The sequence below is a fragment of the Parasteatoda tepidariorum genome, chromosome 5 (assembly GCF_982258835.1).
Source record: "Parasteatoda tepidariorum strain Cologne lab strain chromosome 5, Ptep-v5.0, whole genome shotgun sequence".
Classification (NCBI taxonomy): Eukaryota; Metazoa; Arthropoda; class Arachnida; order Araneae; family Theridiidae; genus Parasteatoda; species Parasteatoda tepidariorum.
The window spans coordinates 79,249,438-79,266,899 of NC_141759.1; the positions used below are offsets into that span (position 1 = coordinate 79,249,438).

At 31.3% G+C, this 17,462-nt stretch overlaps 2 protein-coding genes across 3 annotated transcripts in view; both read left to right on the forward strand.

Moving 5' to 3' along the window:
• LOC107452689 (ras and EF-hand domain-containing protein) overlaps window positions 1-12,759 on the forward strand; it is a 55,168-nt gene extending 42,409 nt beyond the window's left edge. The window contains exons 14-19 of one of the 2 annotated variants that reach the window (XM_043046935.3): window positions 2,451-2,532; window positions 4,285-4,399; window positions 4,588-4,635; window positions 6,547-6,666; window positions 8,192-8,268; window positions 10,297-12,759. In XM_043046935.3, the coding sequence (XP_042902869.2) occupies window positions 2,451-2,532; window positions 4,285-4,399; window positions 4,588-4,635; window positions 6,547-6,666; window positions 8,192-8,268; window positions 10,297-10,393 (539 nt within the window). In that variant the 3' untranslated portion in view covers window positions 10,394-12,759. The remainder of the gene's footprint in view (window positions 1-2,450; window positions 2,533-4,284; window positions 4,400-4,587; window positions 4,636-6,546; window positions 6,667-8,191; window positions 8,269-10,296) is intronic. The other variant, XM_043046936.3, reaches the window with a different exon arrangement.
• Window positions 12,760-14,665: 1,906 nt separating this feature from the next.
• The window catches only part of LOC107445741 (MAM and LDL-receptor class A domain-containing protein 1), a 62,948-nt gene continuing 60,151 nt past the window's right edge, over window positions 14,666-17,462 (forward strand). Inside the window, exon 1 of the mRNA XM_087164378.1 lies at window positions 14,666-14,799. The gene's annotated coding sequence lies outside the window, so the exon portion shown is untranslated. The remainder of the gene's footprint in view (window positions 14,800-17,462) is intronic.

Sequence of the window (17,462 nt, forward strand, 5' to 3'; positions counted from 1 at the left end):
TAGAAAAGAGTAAGAAAAGAGTGAAAGCAGGGGTCTGTTCAGAAGAAATTTGAATCACTTCTTAAAATATCTTTTCATAAAAACGGACTCTTCACAAAATAATTTATCTTTTAATCTGACCCTTCACAAATTTGTTTATCTTCATTATTGTTTTGTTAATCGAATAAACCCTTTCCAGGAAGGGGGGGGGGAGAAAGACAAATGTAAACGAACTAAATTTTGTCTTCGGCAGACACTTCTTCCTTTATTCGTCCGAAATGAATATTCTGCGTTCAGCAGTATAGGCTAAATACCAAATATTTATATGTTGCACCGCTAATTTAGTAGCTGCAATTGCTGTTTATTTTTTAAAATTAAATTTTTTAAATTATAATTTACAGGTTTAAGCATAGTTTTGTATGTCTTTACAATTTAAAAATTCATTGAAAAAGTTTTTTGCCATAACGGATCCTATTTGCACAAATTCACAGAAGCGGACCCTGGTTGAAAGATTGTGACTTAACGTTTATTTTATTTTCACAAATTACGAGTAATTTTTTCACAGTTTTCAAAAACGGACCCTTCGCAAAATGTCTGGACAGACCCCTGGAAAGATTGTCATAAGAAAAAAAAAAGAAATTTTTACCTTCAGTTAGTTTTCAACATAATGTAACATAATTACATTAAATTGTTTAATAATAATGCAATTGTTTAAAAATGTATCGTTTAATATTGTAAGATTATTACATTATTAAGCGATGCTTTTTCTAAAATAATTTTATTGCTGCTTTGTTTCTACTTTTACATATGCATTTGAATTTCAAATATATTTTAAACCTCGTATAAGATTTTTTTTGAGCTAAAAATGCATTCTTAAAAACTTTGCCTTACGATACACGATAATATCGTTACATTGGTATAATATCGTCACATATGGTTTAATGTAATTGTATCCATAATTGTATTTACTAATTATAATACCACCCAAATTCATTGCAACTTTAGTTCCCAAAATCGAGACATTGACCTTTTCTTTAAAACAAAAAAGAAAATTCTGTGACAATAAGGAAATACTATAGAAGCAATGCTGAGATAAGCATTGAAAAAGCACTTTTTGTTGTTAAAATGCAATGTTACACACGTTGATTTAGGACATAGTAACATCCCACATGGTTCAACGTGATTGTATCGTATAATTGCATAAACGAACTACAGTATCGTTCAAATTCACTCCAACCTTAAATGCCTAAGTCAAATCATATTGAAGCTATTTTAAGGACGTAAAAGAGAAATTAATTTTTCCCCTTGTACTGTAAAGAGAAACAATATCAGCAGCTCAAATATAAACAAGTAAAAACAAACACAGAAAAATTTCCGTAACTAAAATTCTGTGCTTTTGCAATGATGTTATGGTAATTGTTTCATAACCGTCGTTGAACAGCCAATTTTTGGGTTTACGACTACTAATGTTCAACTCCGTTGCCTTGTAATTTTGAACCCAATTCAGAAGACAAAGGAACTCCCGGATCAAGTATTGGGAGAAATTTACCTTCGTGGAGGACTTTTTTGATGAAACTAGCCCGCATTTGCGTTGCACGGAGAGGAACCACGAGAAACTCCCACGGTTAGCCTGACGGCAAGGGGTCTCTAACCCATGATCCTTCTACCACTGAGGATATTTTACGTCAGCACTGTGGGCGGTGCAAGCCGGATGCGGAATTCGTATCGACCAGTCATCGTTGGGATCGAACCCCGGTTCACCTCATAGGAAGGCGAACGCCCTATCCTATGAGCCATCGTGACTCATGGTAATTGTTTATAGTATAGAATTGTGGCTCAGGGAACAGAGCACAACGTCTCCCAATCAGATGCCCCGGGTTCGAATCCCAACGTTGGCTGTCGATACAAATTCCGCACCGACCACAATGCTGACGTAAAATATCCTCAGTGATAGACGGATCATGGGTTAGAGTCCCCTTGACGTCAGGATAAAGGTAGGAGGTTTTCGTGCTTTTCCTCATATGTAATTTAAAACTGCACTGTTATTCCGTACCCGACTCGCACCGACCACAGTGCTGACGTCTTTAGTGGTAGACGGATTATGGGTTAGAGTCCCCTTGCCATCAGACTAACCGCGGGGGAATTTAGAGATTTTTCACTCCATGTAATGCAAATGCCTGTTAGTTACATCAAATAGTCCTCCACGAAGACAAAATTTCCCCCAATAATTGATCCAGGAGTTCCCTTGTCTTCCGGATTTGGTTCAAAATTACAAGGCTACGGAGTTGAACATTGGTAGTCGTGAACTCAGAATCGGCCGGCTGTTCAGCAACGGTTATAAAAAAACTGCACGGTTAGAACTTTAATGGATTGTTTAATATATTTACCTTCTAAATTTTTTTATTACAATCATATTAATTATTGGTATTTGTTACTAATGAGTTTTACTAAATTTTTTTTTTAAAAATTAGGCCTCGATTTTTTGATGAGAACGATTTTGGTGGATGGTAGAAATGTTGCCGTTCAATTGTGGGATACAGCGGGACAAGAAAGGTAAATTAATTTTTTTCCTCAACGCCCAATTTGTTGTCTTTTTTTTCAATATCTTTAGGACGTTGTCTAATCTCGGCTTTTAATAACCATTCTTAAAATTATTGTGGAAAACGAAGTCAATAGGACCTATACTTAAAATGCCGAAATTAATTTCAGTGGATTAAGAAAAAGAGAAAAAAATTATTAATCTTGAACAAATTGTTCTCAAGATTCGAAAAGATAAAAATTAATATATATCAATAGTTCTAATGCATATTTTGTCGAAAAAAAATGATAATCATTAATTGATAGGAATAATTTTGGGCTATTGGAAATTTTCGAAATAATTGTAAGTGTTTGGTATTATTTAAGTAATTATTATAATACGTTATACATATTTTATATTAAAAGGAAAATTTATATATTGTCATATGGAAAGAAAATCAAGAGAGAAGAACGATTTATGTCCATTTTTCAAAAAAATAACTATCGGATCTTCATTTGTCGTATTTTGTGGATTACTAAGTTTTGACAAATAATCAATAACGTGAAAAATTTGTTCTCCCCGAGAGTTATTACACTGTAGAGATGACTCCTTCAGAAAAATACTGTTTTTATTCTTCTTGAAATGCGTTTTCTTCCTCAGAATCAGCTTTCATAGATATAAACTGCCCCCCCCCCTTGAGCTTTAATTATCAGACAAAAATAACAATTGGAAATATCAATTGGAAATATCAATTATATAATTTATCGAAATAATTGTGTGAGTACAAAATTTAACAGCTTTCAATTACTGTATCTATTGTTTTTTAAAATTGTGGCTGTAGTTATTAAATACTCATCTACAATTTTTAATATTATTAATAAATTTTCAACCTGAACCCATAAAGTAAATGAATGACAATGACGGTGTTTTGGGAACATTTTGCTTTGTGAGCTATGTTCTTTTGGGCGATATTAGTTTTTTTTTGCTGTTAACAAAAATCCAATCAAAATTTAACAAATAAAACGTTCATTCAAAGTTTATTATCTGTGTAACAAATAATTTTACTTATCTTTCATATGTCGGAGTCAATTTAACTGTTTATACTAATTATTCATTCTATAGTAAATTAAAATAAAACGTTATCGAATGTGTAAAACTATGCAAACTCTTTGGAAAATTGAAAAAATCAAAAAAAAAAAAAAATCTACGGTCTGATACATTCTGCTGACAAAACAAGGCATTTATTTTAGATTTAAGAAAGAGAAAAAAAACAGTTTTAAATTTTTAAGTGGTTTGATACATTCTGCGGACAAAACAAGGTATTTATTTCAGATTTAAAAAAAGAAAGAAAAAAACAGTTTAAAATTATATTGACAGATGACGTAGGTGCATAGGAAAAGTTTTAAAACAATATTTTCAAAATAAGAACTACCATTTGCAACAACATCGTGTTGTAGTGTCAGGACAAAATTTACATAATATCGCGCAAATATTTCTAATCTAAATGGTCTGGCACGCATCAGAAAGCATCGATTCATCTCAGCCAGCAGCACCATCTGTTGATAAACTTTGTAATTAAATTTTGAATCTGGGTTAAATAATAACCAGTTTCCCAAGAAGATCGCAGTAAGCCGTACCTTCCATTTTTTCTTTAATTGGAAATTAGTAATTTCTTTAGGACTTATATTATGTTGATATATGTAACGCATAATCATTGTTGATGTATGCACCGTATTATGTTCAACAAAAAGCATCAGTGGTAATAATTAAAATACGTCGTTTTTTAGATTCCGTAGTATAACGAAGACATATTTTCGTAAAGCTGATGGCGTTATGCTGTTATACGACTGCACTTGCGAGCACAGTTTTCTAAACGTCAGGCAATGGGTGGAAGATATAGATGTAAGTAAATATGGCGAAACGTATTGTTTATCAATTTCCTTCCATGCATTTTCTCATAGTAATACTCTGTAAAAAGTAGCAGGTAGGTAAAAATCACAGATATTATTGATGTTTGAAACTGTTAATTATAATTAAATAAGTGAGGAAAATGACAAGGTAAGCTGAAAAAGTGTTTCATTTGCTTATAGGTATCCTGTTTCTATTCCATGATGGCAGAGAAGCCTTCGAGTAGTGGGGTAATAATTAACAGTTTTCAATAAATGATTGTGATGTTATTCTTTTAAAGGTTCTAGTTAAGAAAGTTGAGTTCAATTCTTTTGGTTACTGGTAAATGGTCAAGATAATAGGTAGTTGGTCTTCTTTACTAAGAATTTAATAAATCCAATTTTTATGTATCTCTTCCTGAGAGCCAGCATGCAGTATATTTGACAACATTTGGTATTATTCAATCGCGATAAGTTTGCGGGAAAGTTTGGTAGAAGAGTTCATTTTTGCAGAGGTGGGGATGGTTGAGGCGGGCGAAATATAAGCGTGCTTCTTTCTTTTGGCTAGTAAATCAGTGAAACAAATTTGCAAAAAATTACCGAAATAGGAATAAGACGAAAATATTCATAAGGGAGAATTTTTTTTTGTTTGAATAGCTGAGTTTATTCACTTTCCTTTCAATTCTCAGCTTCTATTTTCTTTTCCTTCTTCCTCTGTTGTTGCTGTAGTCGACCATTAAGGCAGAGGGGGTGCGATTGTTCTTGTTTTCCAGTGGCGCTATCTATGGCCAAGAATTCAGCTTCCCGCTTATAGGGCTGACCCATTCATACATCCATTCATTCATCCACAAATGGTAACTTGGACCTGATCCAGAGAACGATGAATCTCTAATTCAGTACCCCCAGAAGCATTGATTTGTTATGGGAACATGATGGACTTAGTGACTCGACAGATTTGACGTGCACCAGTCGCCATTTACTACTCGGGCAGTGTTCGGCCGGCTGTATTCGAACTCCCGTTCTCACAAACGTGCCCTACCTACCAGGCTATCCCGGCCTTCTTTTTCCCATGAATTGCTAGAATAAACTCTACCGGTGAGCTTTTCCTTCCCTTTGTACACGTCAACTTTTTTATTATATCTAAGGCAGGAACAAACCTAAAAAGAGATACAAAAATAATAATAACGCCGGAAAGTGATGCACAATAATGAAGATATTGTATCAATAGATCTGAGGGAATACATAGGGACGGCCAGGATTAGGAAAGAATACAATGCGATGGAAAAGCTTTGGAAGACTGTCATGTCCACTTAAAACACAGAACTAGAATATGGAAGTTTAGGCCTATACTCCTAACTTTTAACAAAATCGTGAAAATATTTTCCTTTAGTTATGCCATTTCGGTTTGAAATAAATTAAAGTAATATAGAAATATGTGCGTTTTTAATCCTCTGTATACAGATGATCGATGGAATCCTAAATTTAAAAGAGCGCAAGTTTGATTAAACTGCTTCGATCGTAAAAGATATTTTAATGTACGGACATCGTATGGTGTTCAGAACTAACTCTGATGACAGAAAAAAAAAACGAAAAATAAGTAAAGTTAACTGGCATACCCCAATGCCGTGGAAACAGCAATCTTTAAAAAATACAAATACCTGGTAGTTGCAGTTTATAAATCGTATGATTGGGTGCCGAATATCGCTGATTTAAGCTTAGTTACCTAAAACTAAACATTATTTCTCTGTATTTTCAATTAGAAAATTAGAAAAAGAACACTTACTAACAACCGGAATTTCATACATATTACGTTGAAAAATGACAAAAATGAAATTTGTTAACTTTCTTCAAATAACAGTACGATTTTTATGCGTATAATTTTTCAATTTATTTTTATGCTATATTTTTGATTATTTTTATCTTTTAAGAATATTGCCTGTTTTTTTTTAATTTTATTATTATTATTTTTTTTTTTAATCCATGTATTCAATATGGCGGAAACAGAAAAATATTTCTTTACTTAACTTTATATAAATATTTCATTACTTAACGTTTCTGTGTTTAGTGTGATGTCTCGAATTATTCCAAAATAAATTTTTCAAAATAAATTTTTCAATCGAAATTTTAATTATTTTTTAAAAAAAGCTTCCTTTCCCTCCCCAGAAATCCTCATCACAAAGAATACCTTTAATGATTGTGGCCAATAAAATTGATTTGAGAAACCTTGCTCAGAAGACAGGAGCCACCTGTATATCAAGTGAAGATGGGGAAAGGCTTGCTAAAGTAAGAAATCATTAGTATTCTGTGGAGATGGTGGAATTTAATAAATCATTTTTTTTCAGTTAATTTTTCTTTATAAAGCAATTTTAAAAATTATCCTTTTTAGTAATACAGTTCTTATAATCTACTTGCATATATATATATAAAAATATATTTGTTTAATCGAATTTTTATTATTTAAACTGTAAGTAAGGACTACTATTTTAATTATTAAATATTTCTTAAAACACTTTCTGGAGTGGTATAAAAACAGTTCCACTAGTTTTTGACAATAATATGAAGTGCTGAAATTGTAATAGTTTTCACCTCGTAAACTATGTTTTCAATCATCGATCAAATATAAGTATGAGGCAGATAATTTCATGTTGAGCGAACATACGGTGACACTGTTTCTTCTTGTGTAAATTTTTGACCAAATGTTTTCTGTCCCGCAAATGGTTAAGATTTTTCGTGTTTTGTCTAAACGTCAGAGGAAAAAAAATGCAATTAAAATATAATTATTGAACGATATAAAAAAATCTTACTAATTATGTAAGCACTAATATTTTTAATTTTTATGCGGAATAAATGAAACATTTATTTCTTTAGCCAAAATACGAAGTTTATATAAATACAAATGTATAGTTTGTTTCTAAATATAATATTAATTTGCGTTAAGTAATTGATACATATTTAGCGAATTTTAGCAATAATAGTAAGAAAGACAATAGACCTTTTGGTATATCATTGAATAACATTGCTTTCCTATTAAAACTTGACTTGGATTCTTACTTTTCTTCGCATTGAATACCTGCAAGTGACGTAATTGTAGGAAAACCTTGACATTTGCTGCTTCAGAACCCAATCAGTGTCGGCACACACTTTTGATGTCACGTACAAGTAGGCAATTAAATCTGATTAAAATCACGTGGTTAAGGATAATCACTTCACTTCCTCTCAAGTTTCAATTTTTCTGGAGACTCAATAAATTAAAAATTTTGCGAAACGTTTTCAGTACAAAAAAATTCCAGATCTTCATATCTAGCAAAAATATATAAAATATGATTAAGTATATTTTCAATGAAAATATAGAAATATATTGCAATATATTTCAACGTCAAGCACAAAATATTGAATACGCATTAGCCCACTACTAGGCCCATCTTCCTGGAAGTTTGGAAGCATAATTAAATTAGTCTACTTTAAATATAAATCTGACAAGGAACAACATAGGATTAATTTTCTTTCAAACATTAGCAGCTTTATAATTCGAAGAAGTATTATTAATTTGAATGTTTAATAGTTTTACTCTGTGAGATTGCAAACCTTCTAGTTTTGAACTATTATTATAAGAACTATTATTATAAGAAAAAATTGGTTTGCCACAGCGTTTATTTACCAACTTCTATTAGGCGCAATCAATTCAACCATTTAAGTGAATGAATTTTAGAGGAAATTTTTATTGTTTGTTTATATTACAGGATCGTGATATATATATAGGATTGTGATATAGGCTTTATACATAGGATAATTTTATTAAATTTTATAGGATTGTGATACTACGTTCATGGAAGCAAGCGCCAAAGACGGATCAAATGTCTTGCATGCTCTAGCCAATCTTGTGAGGTAGGAAATTAATTGTTTCATAATCACCACCCTGAATATTTATTTTTACATTCTTTGTAAATAGAAAGGCTTCTCATTCTTCTCTCCGTTTCCAAGGTTTCAGTAAATTTTGCTTTTTCTACTCATCATTTTATTCCAACTTCTTGCTGAAACGTACTACCCTGGTAAAAAGCAAGATTTGCCGTAACTATGGTAACGGAAAAGGGTAAGTGTGGAGAGTGGGAAAACCTTGAGATGCCCATTTTATTCACGGAGAGTGAAGTATCTTGAAAAATCATGCACATTAAGGGTTGCAAATAATTATTTAAATAAGAAGAGACAATTTATGTTATCAAAATCTGATGAATTACTATCGAGGTAAATCAGATAAGGTAAGGATAGAAATAATCAAAGTCAGTTTAGTTATCGCCTTTGAAGGCTTCTAGCCTCTCTATTTTATTTTATTTTATAACCGGCGTTGAATAGTCGACCCGATTCTGAGTTTACGGCTACCAATGTTCGTCCAAAGTATTTGGAAAAATTTGTCTTCGTATAGGTTTTCCTGATGAAACAACCCGTATTTGAGTTACAATTAATTTTATTAACTATTAATTTTACAAGGATTTTAAAAATATAGTTTAAGTGTGTGGTCATTAGAGAGAATATTTCATGCTGTAAGATTTTAGTCAGCGTTTTAAACAAATCAAAATTAATACAAATATTCCCTCTTATAAAGCTGTTGAGCTCTCTATTACTTTTTAAATGTCGTAAAACTTATTCTTTATTGTTATTATTATGAATTAATGAATTTCCTGCCACAAAGTCTCCACGCGATTTGTGAAAGATAGCTAGCTGAGACTACTTGAAAAGTGAACCAATTTGCGGTTAAGCAAACTAAATTTTATTTCACAAAATACGAAATTTGAACGAAATCGATCAAATAGCTCTTGAGAAATAAAAAGCTTGAGAAAAAAGAAAATGCTCTTTTTAAAAATGTTTCTTTTATTTTTTATTCTGAAACTATCTGACTGATTTCGTTGAATTTTTTTTCTCACTCAAAGATACAGAGTTTGAAATAGTTGCAAAAACTCGTGTATCTAGCAATTAAAGATTTTTTCTACCTTTATTAAATTAAATAATAAAATGCTATAAAAATGATTGAAATTTCGTTTTTAATCCGGAATTATATATTAGGATAAGCAATTTTGATAATTGTATGTAAACTTTACTATTCGAATTCCCGATACATTCCGAAATTTTCAAAAGTGAAATTAACATTTAGAAATATAAACTTTCGAAAGCTCTCTTGCCTAAACTATTGGGATTATATTTTCCTGATTGCAACTAACTCCCATATTTTGAAGTTTAAGAGTTTAAATCCGTCGATAAAAAGGTATATTTATTCAAATAAAGTACATTTTTGTGTCCCATTCTGCATTTTAATTAGTAGATAACACTAATGTATGGCATGCATTAATAGATAGCATTAATGTATTGTATGTATTAATAGATATTATATATAATACATAGCATTAATTATATAATACATATATAATACATAGTATTAATATATAGCAGGAATAATTGGTATGTTGGAACCACTGTTTTGAACCATAAAGATTAACACTTAGTTCGTGAAAATCCGATTATTAGAACAAAAGGTATTCAGGACATCTTTTTTTCTTCTGGTCAACGTACTAACTGGCTATCTTTTTTAGTGATGTGATCAAATTTCTTTCATAAAAATATTTTTGGAGGTTTTCAGTTGTTTAAGAACATGAATAATTACAGGTGGCATTTGAATACCTGCAAATGACGTCATCGTAGGTAAATCGTGGCATTTGTCAATTCAGAATCCAATCAGATTCGACACACACGCGTGACGTATCTTACAGGTATCCAATTAAATCTGATTTAAATCACGTGGTTAGTCCAAATCACTTCACTTCTTCCGGAGTTGCTAGTACAATACGTCAAATTAATCTGCCTGTGAAATGATGAGTTGCTTGGAATTACGTAATGATGTGATTCATTTTTTTTTGTTTCTAGGTCAATGTCGACTCATCAGGACCTACAAATGTCAGCATCTGCACTTCAGTTGTGTGACACAAAACCAAAGAAATCCAGTTGTTGCAGTAGCAAATGAAGTCATTAACTGTCAGACATAAAAGAACTTCTTTGAATGACTTTGAATATGACATAAGCATACAAACTGTCGATAATGACATATATTTGCAGTGAAATTTTTCTGACATTACTTCATGAGTAACAAACTTTAAGCTCAACACTCTAGATAAAATTCTAATTTAAAGGAAAATATTTGTTAAGCCTAAAAAAGGAGTAAAAAAATATTTATATATCTGTCCGACTTTTGATGGATAAACATATTTGTAGCTAGCATCCTATAAAATGATCAAAAAAGGCCTTTGAGATCTTATTATTAGAAAAAACAAGCAATTAAAAATCATGAAATATCAAAATGAAATGAAATTGCGTCTCTTATTAGAATAAAAATTGAGAGAAAAAAATTAAATTAATTTTTTTAAAGAAATGTTAAGCTTATTTTACATAATTTGAAATAAAAAATGTCAAAGATGCTTTTTGAAATCATGAAAATCAACCAGCAGTAGAACAAGTTTGACAAGATTGGTGCTACACATGTCCTGGGGACATGAAACACTTGTCATTATTTAATGATATCTATATAATTTAATCCTCAAAGATTTAATTTAATAATCGATCATATAATTTAATCGTATGTCTAGTCTCAGCCACTAAAGCTTTTTACCGTTTTGATAGCTTGTCTGCTGTAAGCTGACATACTGATCTTTGCGCAATATTTAACTCTTTGACGCAGAATGTTTACCAAACATATTTTTCAAACTTTTTTTCATTATTTTATAGTAATTTAGGTCAAAATAAATGAAAAAATATATTTAGCATTTTAATAATTTATTGTTATGAAATACAGCTTGGAACGCAGTGTTTTTTTCTGCCTTAAAGTTAAAATCTTTCAAACACAGTTCCCTTCCAAACAATAATTCCAAATATTTTTTTAAATTTGCAGTTATTTAGATCTAACAGTTATTCATCTTTGAAATTTCTTTAATTTGCAAAATCAATTTTATAAAAGAATGAAAAACAATCAAGCAACTTTTTTTTTGAATATAATATCTTAGTACAAATATAATTCCGATAATCTAACATATTTTTTAGCAACTATAGAGTGTTTTTATAATTAAAATACCAAAATATATTTTTGCTTGTAATTAGGGCGACAAAAAAAAAAGAAACGTAAAATTGCCAAAAGTGGCCTATCTGCATCAAAGAGTTAAGTCTATAGGCTTTGCATATATAAATATATCTAAGTGTAAGAATGTTCTTCCTTTTTAACAATTAAAATAATTTCGTCATTGCCCATTCCAAGGAAAAAAGGATAAAAAAATTTCCGATGCTGACCTGGAGAATGACCTTTCGTCATACAGGCACCTGATGGGCAGATTTGTTGGCCACGCTTTCAGGAGCACCATATTAGGTGGGCCAACGTTGCTCCTACAGTAGGGACAAAGAGTACAGAAAATTAAAGAGCACCCATTCCTTGCCCTGGATTCGAACCCAGAACCTTTGAGATGTTAGGATAGTTCCTTGACCCCTACACAGGCAGGTCAACATTCTAAGGAAGATGCTTAGTTGATTTTATGTATTCTCTACTTTTAATGTTATGATGTAAGATATTAATGCTCTTTTGAGATTTTTATTTATAAATAATTTTATTCTATGAATGAATTCCACAAGTAAAAAACCTCTCATTTTCGTCCGTTATCACATCTCTAAAATTAGGTTTACTAGCTAACACAATTAAAAGTTGCCTTAGTTCTATCTGATTATTTCACATCTTTAAACTTTATTTCACAATAATTTAGGGACCCAAATTAGCAAAAACACAACTGTTTTATATCTATAACTTATTATAACTGTTATATTTTTGGGTGAAATACTTAACACTGTTTTTTATTGAGTGTTTGATATTATATTGAGTAATTAAATAGTGATAAATATTAACACCGAAAAATAAAGTATACATTTTTTAAAGGAAAGAAAAAAGATATTTAATATCACCATTGTACTTGTTTTGCAATACACCGTATTTAGTTTATTTTACGAACAGTGTTATTATAGAGGGAATATTTTATGTAGTAAATGTGTTAATGTTTTCACTGCATAACCAAAGAATTTTTTTGAAGTTTTTATAGTTTCTATTCGGAACCTGTTGTTCATATTTTAACACCAAAAAATTAATTAAAAAGATCGATCCTTATTGAAATGTTTCAATATTAGCAAATGTGAGCAGTCTCAGGCTTTCTGAAGCTTCATACACACTTTTGTATTATTTTTTTTTTAATTAACTGGTGAAGTGACTGAATATTTTGAGAGAATTTATCATAAACTTGTTGTTTTTGTGTGTGTTATTTTGTTATTGTTAATAAAATTTTGATTTTAAAAAATTGTTAATTATGTGTTGTAATCTTGAAATCCCTAAAAAATACTCTCCAACTGCTTCCACAATATCAGAAAATATTTTTTAAAGAAATGGACGCAGTTCAGAAGGCGTTTTTAAAGAAATGTAGACAGTTCAAAATGCATATTTAAAAAATTAGACACAGTACAAAATGTATGTTTAAGGAAATGGATACAGCTTAAAACGCATGTTAAAGAAAATGAGCACAGCTATAAACGTGTGTTTAAAGAAATGGGCGCATTCTAAGATGCTTAAAATAATGGACACAGCTTAAGTTGCTAAATTAAAGAAAAGTCTCTACATAAATTCGTAATGCGATGTTGTCTGCGTCCCTAAATCACTTAGAAAATTTTATTTTTAAATTCGTATTTTCTTAAAATGATATTAAAAGTCGGCAGTTTTTTTTACAAAGGAAGTCATGGGTCTTATAAATTTATAATAGTGGTATTACATTGACGTTGTGCGAAATTAGATATCTTAAAATATCTAAAATTTTTTAAAATTTCCTAAATTTTCTAAAAATTTTCACAATTTTAAAATTTTTTTAAAAATATTAAAATTTCTCTAAAAAATTAGTTATGTTCCTTTCACTTTATAGAGTAGTTCATAGTGTTAAATATGAAGCGATGAATGAAAAGCTACATATGTAATATACCTAGTCCCCCCTATCGGTTCACTTTGCTGGTGATAATTAAGTTTAAAAAAAGTAGGGTAAAGTAAATATGAATTTTCTCGTTTAGATGTTAAATTTGCATAGATTGAAAAGGCGCATTTTTTGCTGTGTCCAATTTCTTAATCTCGCATTTCGAGCTTTGTCTATTTTTTAAGCACGTATTTCGAACTGTATCCATTTTCTTAAATGCGCATATAAACGTGTCTTTTGATTTGATTTGTTCATTTACGTCGTACTAGAGCTGCACAATGGGCTATTGGCGACGGTCTGGGAAACATCCCTGAGGATGATCCGAAGTCATGCCATCACAATTTTGATTCTCTGTAGAGGGGATGACACACCTGCTTCGGTAGCCCGACGACCTGCACGCGAAGTCGAGCACTTTACGGTAGAACAGTTTAACGAGGACCAATACCGCACACCCTCGGTCCCTACGCAGACTGATCCAAGTGGTCACCCACCCGCACACTGACCGTAGCCAGTGATGCTTGACATCGGTGATCTGCTGCGAACCGTGTCTTAGCGATCAGTCCACTGCGGGATTTTTAATATTTAGAGTAGTAGTATTTGGTAATATTTGTTGTTGTTCATTTACGTCGCACTAGAGCTGCACAATGGGCTATTGGCGACGGTCTGGGAAACATCCCTGAGGATGATCCGAAGACATGCCATCACAATTTTGATTCTCTGTAGAGGGGATGACACCCCTGCTTCGGTAGCCCGACGACCTGCACGCGAAGTCGAGCACTTTACGGTAGAGCAGTTTAACGAGGACCAATACCGCACACCCTCGGTCCCTACGCAGACTGATCCAAGTGGTCACCCACCATATACACGTGTCAATTTCTGTGAACACATACTTCGGGCAGTGTTCAGATTAAAAAACTTACTAACGAAATGTATATTATACTTAACTGGACCTTTACAACCACATTTAATCTTTTTCTTTTCCTGTTTTACAAAAAACCCACAAATTATTTCTTGGTGCTATTATTTTTAATTACCACTATAAATAACACGCATTATTCAATGTAATATATTGACATAAATATTTTCTAATGTCCCATAAATGATGTTTTTCTACACGCAGAAGAATTCGTGTAAATTAGAATAGTCTTTTTAAAAGTGTTGGCGGCAGCCTAGTTTTGGTTTAATGCTACTACAATTCCATTTGTGTTGTATTAAACCAAGAGCGGAAGTAATTGTAAGGGGTAGGAGGTACGCACGTCACATTGTTGATGAAGAAATATGCGGTCGCCTGACACTCAAACAAATGATCGGAGATCGTGTTGATTTTTAATCCGTTTATTTTGACAAGAATGACCGATGAAAGTAAATTCTTTGTAGATGGGAATTTTAGGTAAGTTCAAGAATTTTAATTTAGATATATATTTAAAAAAAAAAACTGAATATAGTATACTTCAATGTTAAAATATTTATGAACTAAAAGTGATAAATGTAATGAATTTAAATAATTATCGAATTATAATTTTTTTTTGCAATTATAACATATTTTGTTTAACACGTTCACGCCGGGAAAAGAGAAAATACTGATAGAAGAACTTTTTCAATATTAGATAATATTCTGGAGGAGTTAATCTATTCTCAACAATTCACTATAAGGAAATTTATCACGGCGAAGAAGCAATTCAATATAAAAATTGCATCCGTTAAAAACAATTGGTAGTTATGGAATTTTATTATTCCCGGAAAAAAATTAAAAAATGAAATTTATTGTTACCAGTTTTTACTCCGGTGCGCTGCCAAGATGAGACAATCTTCACCCCGGCGTGAACGTGTTAAGCGCAAAGTGAAAGAAGTGGTAGGAATTTTGCAGCTAAGCTAAGTCGATAATTTCTAGTTTCAGTGTTCAATCGAATATTATACAAACTGTTTGCTTATCTTTTCCGAATAGTGTGTTCTTTTTGTGACGCAATCAAGTCACTTAATTAATAAGTTACTATTAAGCAGTGGCTCTTAATATTTAAGCCCCAATTATTAAGCAGTGGTTCCCAATAGGTCTTCTGCTGAACCCCAGGGTTCCGTGGAAAGGTAACAGGAGTTCCGAGAGTTTGGCGTTTTTTTTAACTGTGTGAAACCTGTAACCATATTAACGTCAGACCTATAATCCGTAATTTTCTTAATATTTCGGTCATTTTTTATAAAATAATTTATGTAAAGCCGCGATTTCTCAGGGGATAGAGCGTTCACCTTCCAAAGAGGCGAACCGGGTTCGAATCCCAGTCGATACGAATTCCGCATCCGGCTTGCACCGACCACAGTACTGACGTGAAATATCCTTAGTGGTAGACGGATCTTGGGTTAGAGTCCCCTTGTCGTCTTTCTCTCCATGTAACGCAAATGATGGTTAGCTTCATCAAAAAGACATCCATGAAGGCAAATTTCTCCCAATACTCGATCCAGGAGTTCCCTTGTCTTCTGGATTAGGTTCAAAATTACAAGACTATGGAATTGAACATTAGTAGTCGTAAACCCACGTAATTGGATCTGCTGTTCAACGACGGTTGTAAAGTAAAATAATTTATGTAAAATGCCAATAAAAAATTATAATATATTATATAAATTACGATAAGGATATGTATTTACAAATAATGTATAATTATTTTTCTTAAAACTTTTCTATTCAAAATAAATAAATTCAAAACTAAGGAATTATACTTCTCTCATGACGTTTTCACAGTTTATAACAGTTCATTTTTGAGAACAATAATGCCAAAAACGAATTCAGAGCTAGAGGCCACTCCAGACCTATGGATTCAACGGCTTAACATTTAACCCAATTCTAAGACTGTTCATAAACAATGAAATAATGTGATTCTTTTAATTAAGCATTAAATATATTCAGATTATTTAAGAGTCTTTTTTGTCCGGCATATTCACAGCAAATAATTGACATTATTTATGAAATCACATCCGCCAAAAGAAGCTCGATTAATTAAGGTTAAACAGCCGAAAAAATTGGGAACCACTGTTCTAAAGAATTAGAAACTCTAAATAATGACTAGCATTAACAGTCATTTAAACTTATTAAATATTAACCGAAATCTCTGAACATTTTCTCTGGAATCCGGGAAAAGAAATCTCTGGGGTCGAATTGCTAGGGGCGATTTTAATGAATAACATAAAAATAAAGCATCGATATTGCCTCAGTATCGTATAAAAATAAATTAATACCCGATATACTAAGAAGGGAGAGTAATGTAAAATACTATTATTTTAACTCTTTTTATTGAAATAATTTGTTTAAAATATGTATGAAAAAGTAGTAAAGATAAAAGATAGTAAAAGTAGTACTTTCAATATAAATTGTTGAAATTGTAATACTCTTTAATGAAGGTTACAAAGCGTTACTGTTAGTTTTGGAATTATTAGAAATAAATGTATTCCCAGCAGCCAAAGAATAGCTCAAAAGGAAGATGACCGCAGAATTTAAGCTGTGCTCTAAAAACAAATTAGGCGAAACAAGAGGGTAGATCGGCAAGAAGAAAAGCTATAACAGCACTTAAGACTGCTGAAAAGGGTGGAACAGGAGTATCTTATGGACCTGGTATTGATGCAGTATAGTTAGTTGCAAAATTTTTATATTTAAATAGATTATGGATCACAAAACTTTGACTTGAAACTATGTTTCTCTTACTTACCATATCTCTCACTAGTACAATTTTCAACCGATTTACTTCAAATTTTAGCACAATTCTTACACCACCATTTTGTGATAAAGTTTAAAGTCAAGTTAAATTTAAAAAGGAAAAAAAAAGGAAAAAATCAAAACGGAATAATACTTGGGTGATGTGATACTTTTTCTATTGATGCGTACAGAAAGTTATGGATAATTTTTATCAAAGAATAAGTTATAAACATTGTATTATATGAGTGATAATTTTTAAAATTTTTGTACTTGTAATAAGATAAAATGAAGATTATAACAAGTGCAATAAGATAAAAAAATATTTATTAAGTTTATCACAATCTTTGCAAAATTCATTTAAAAGAATCTTTCTT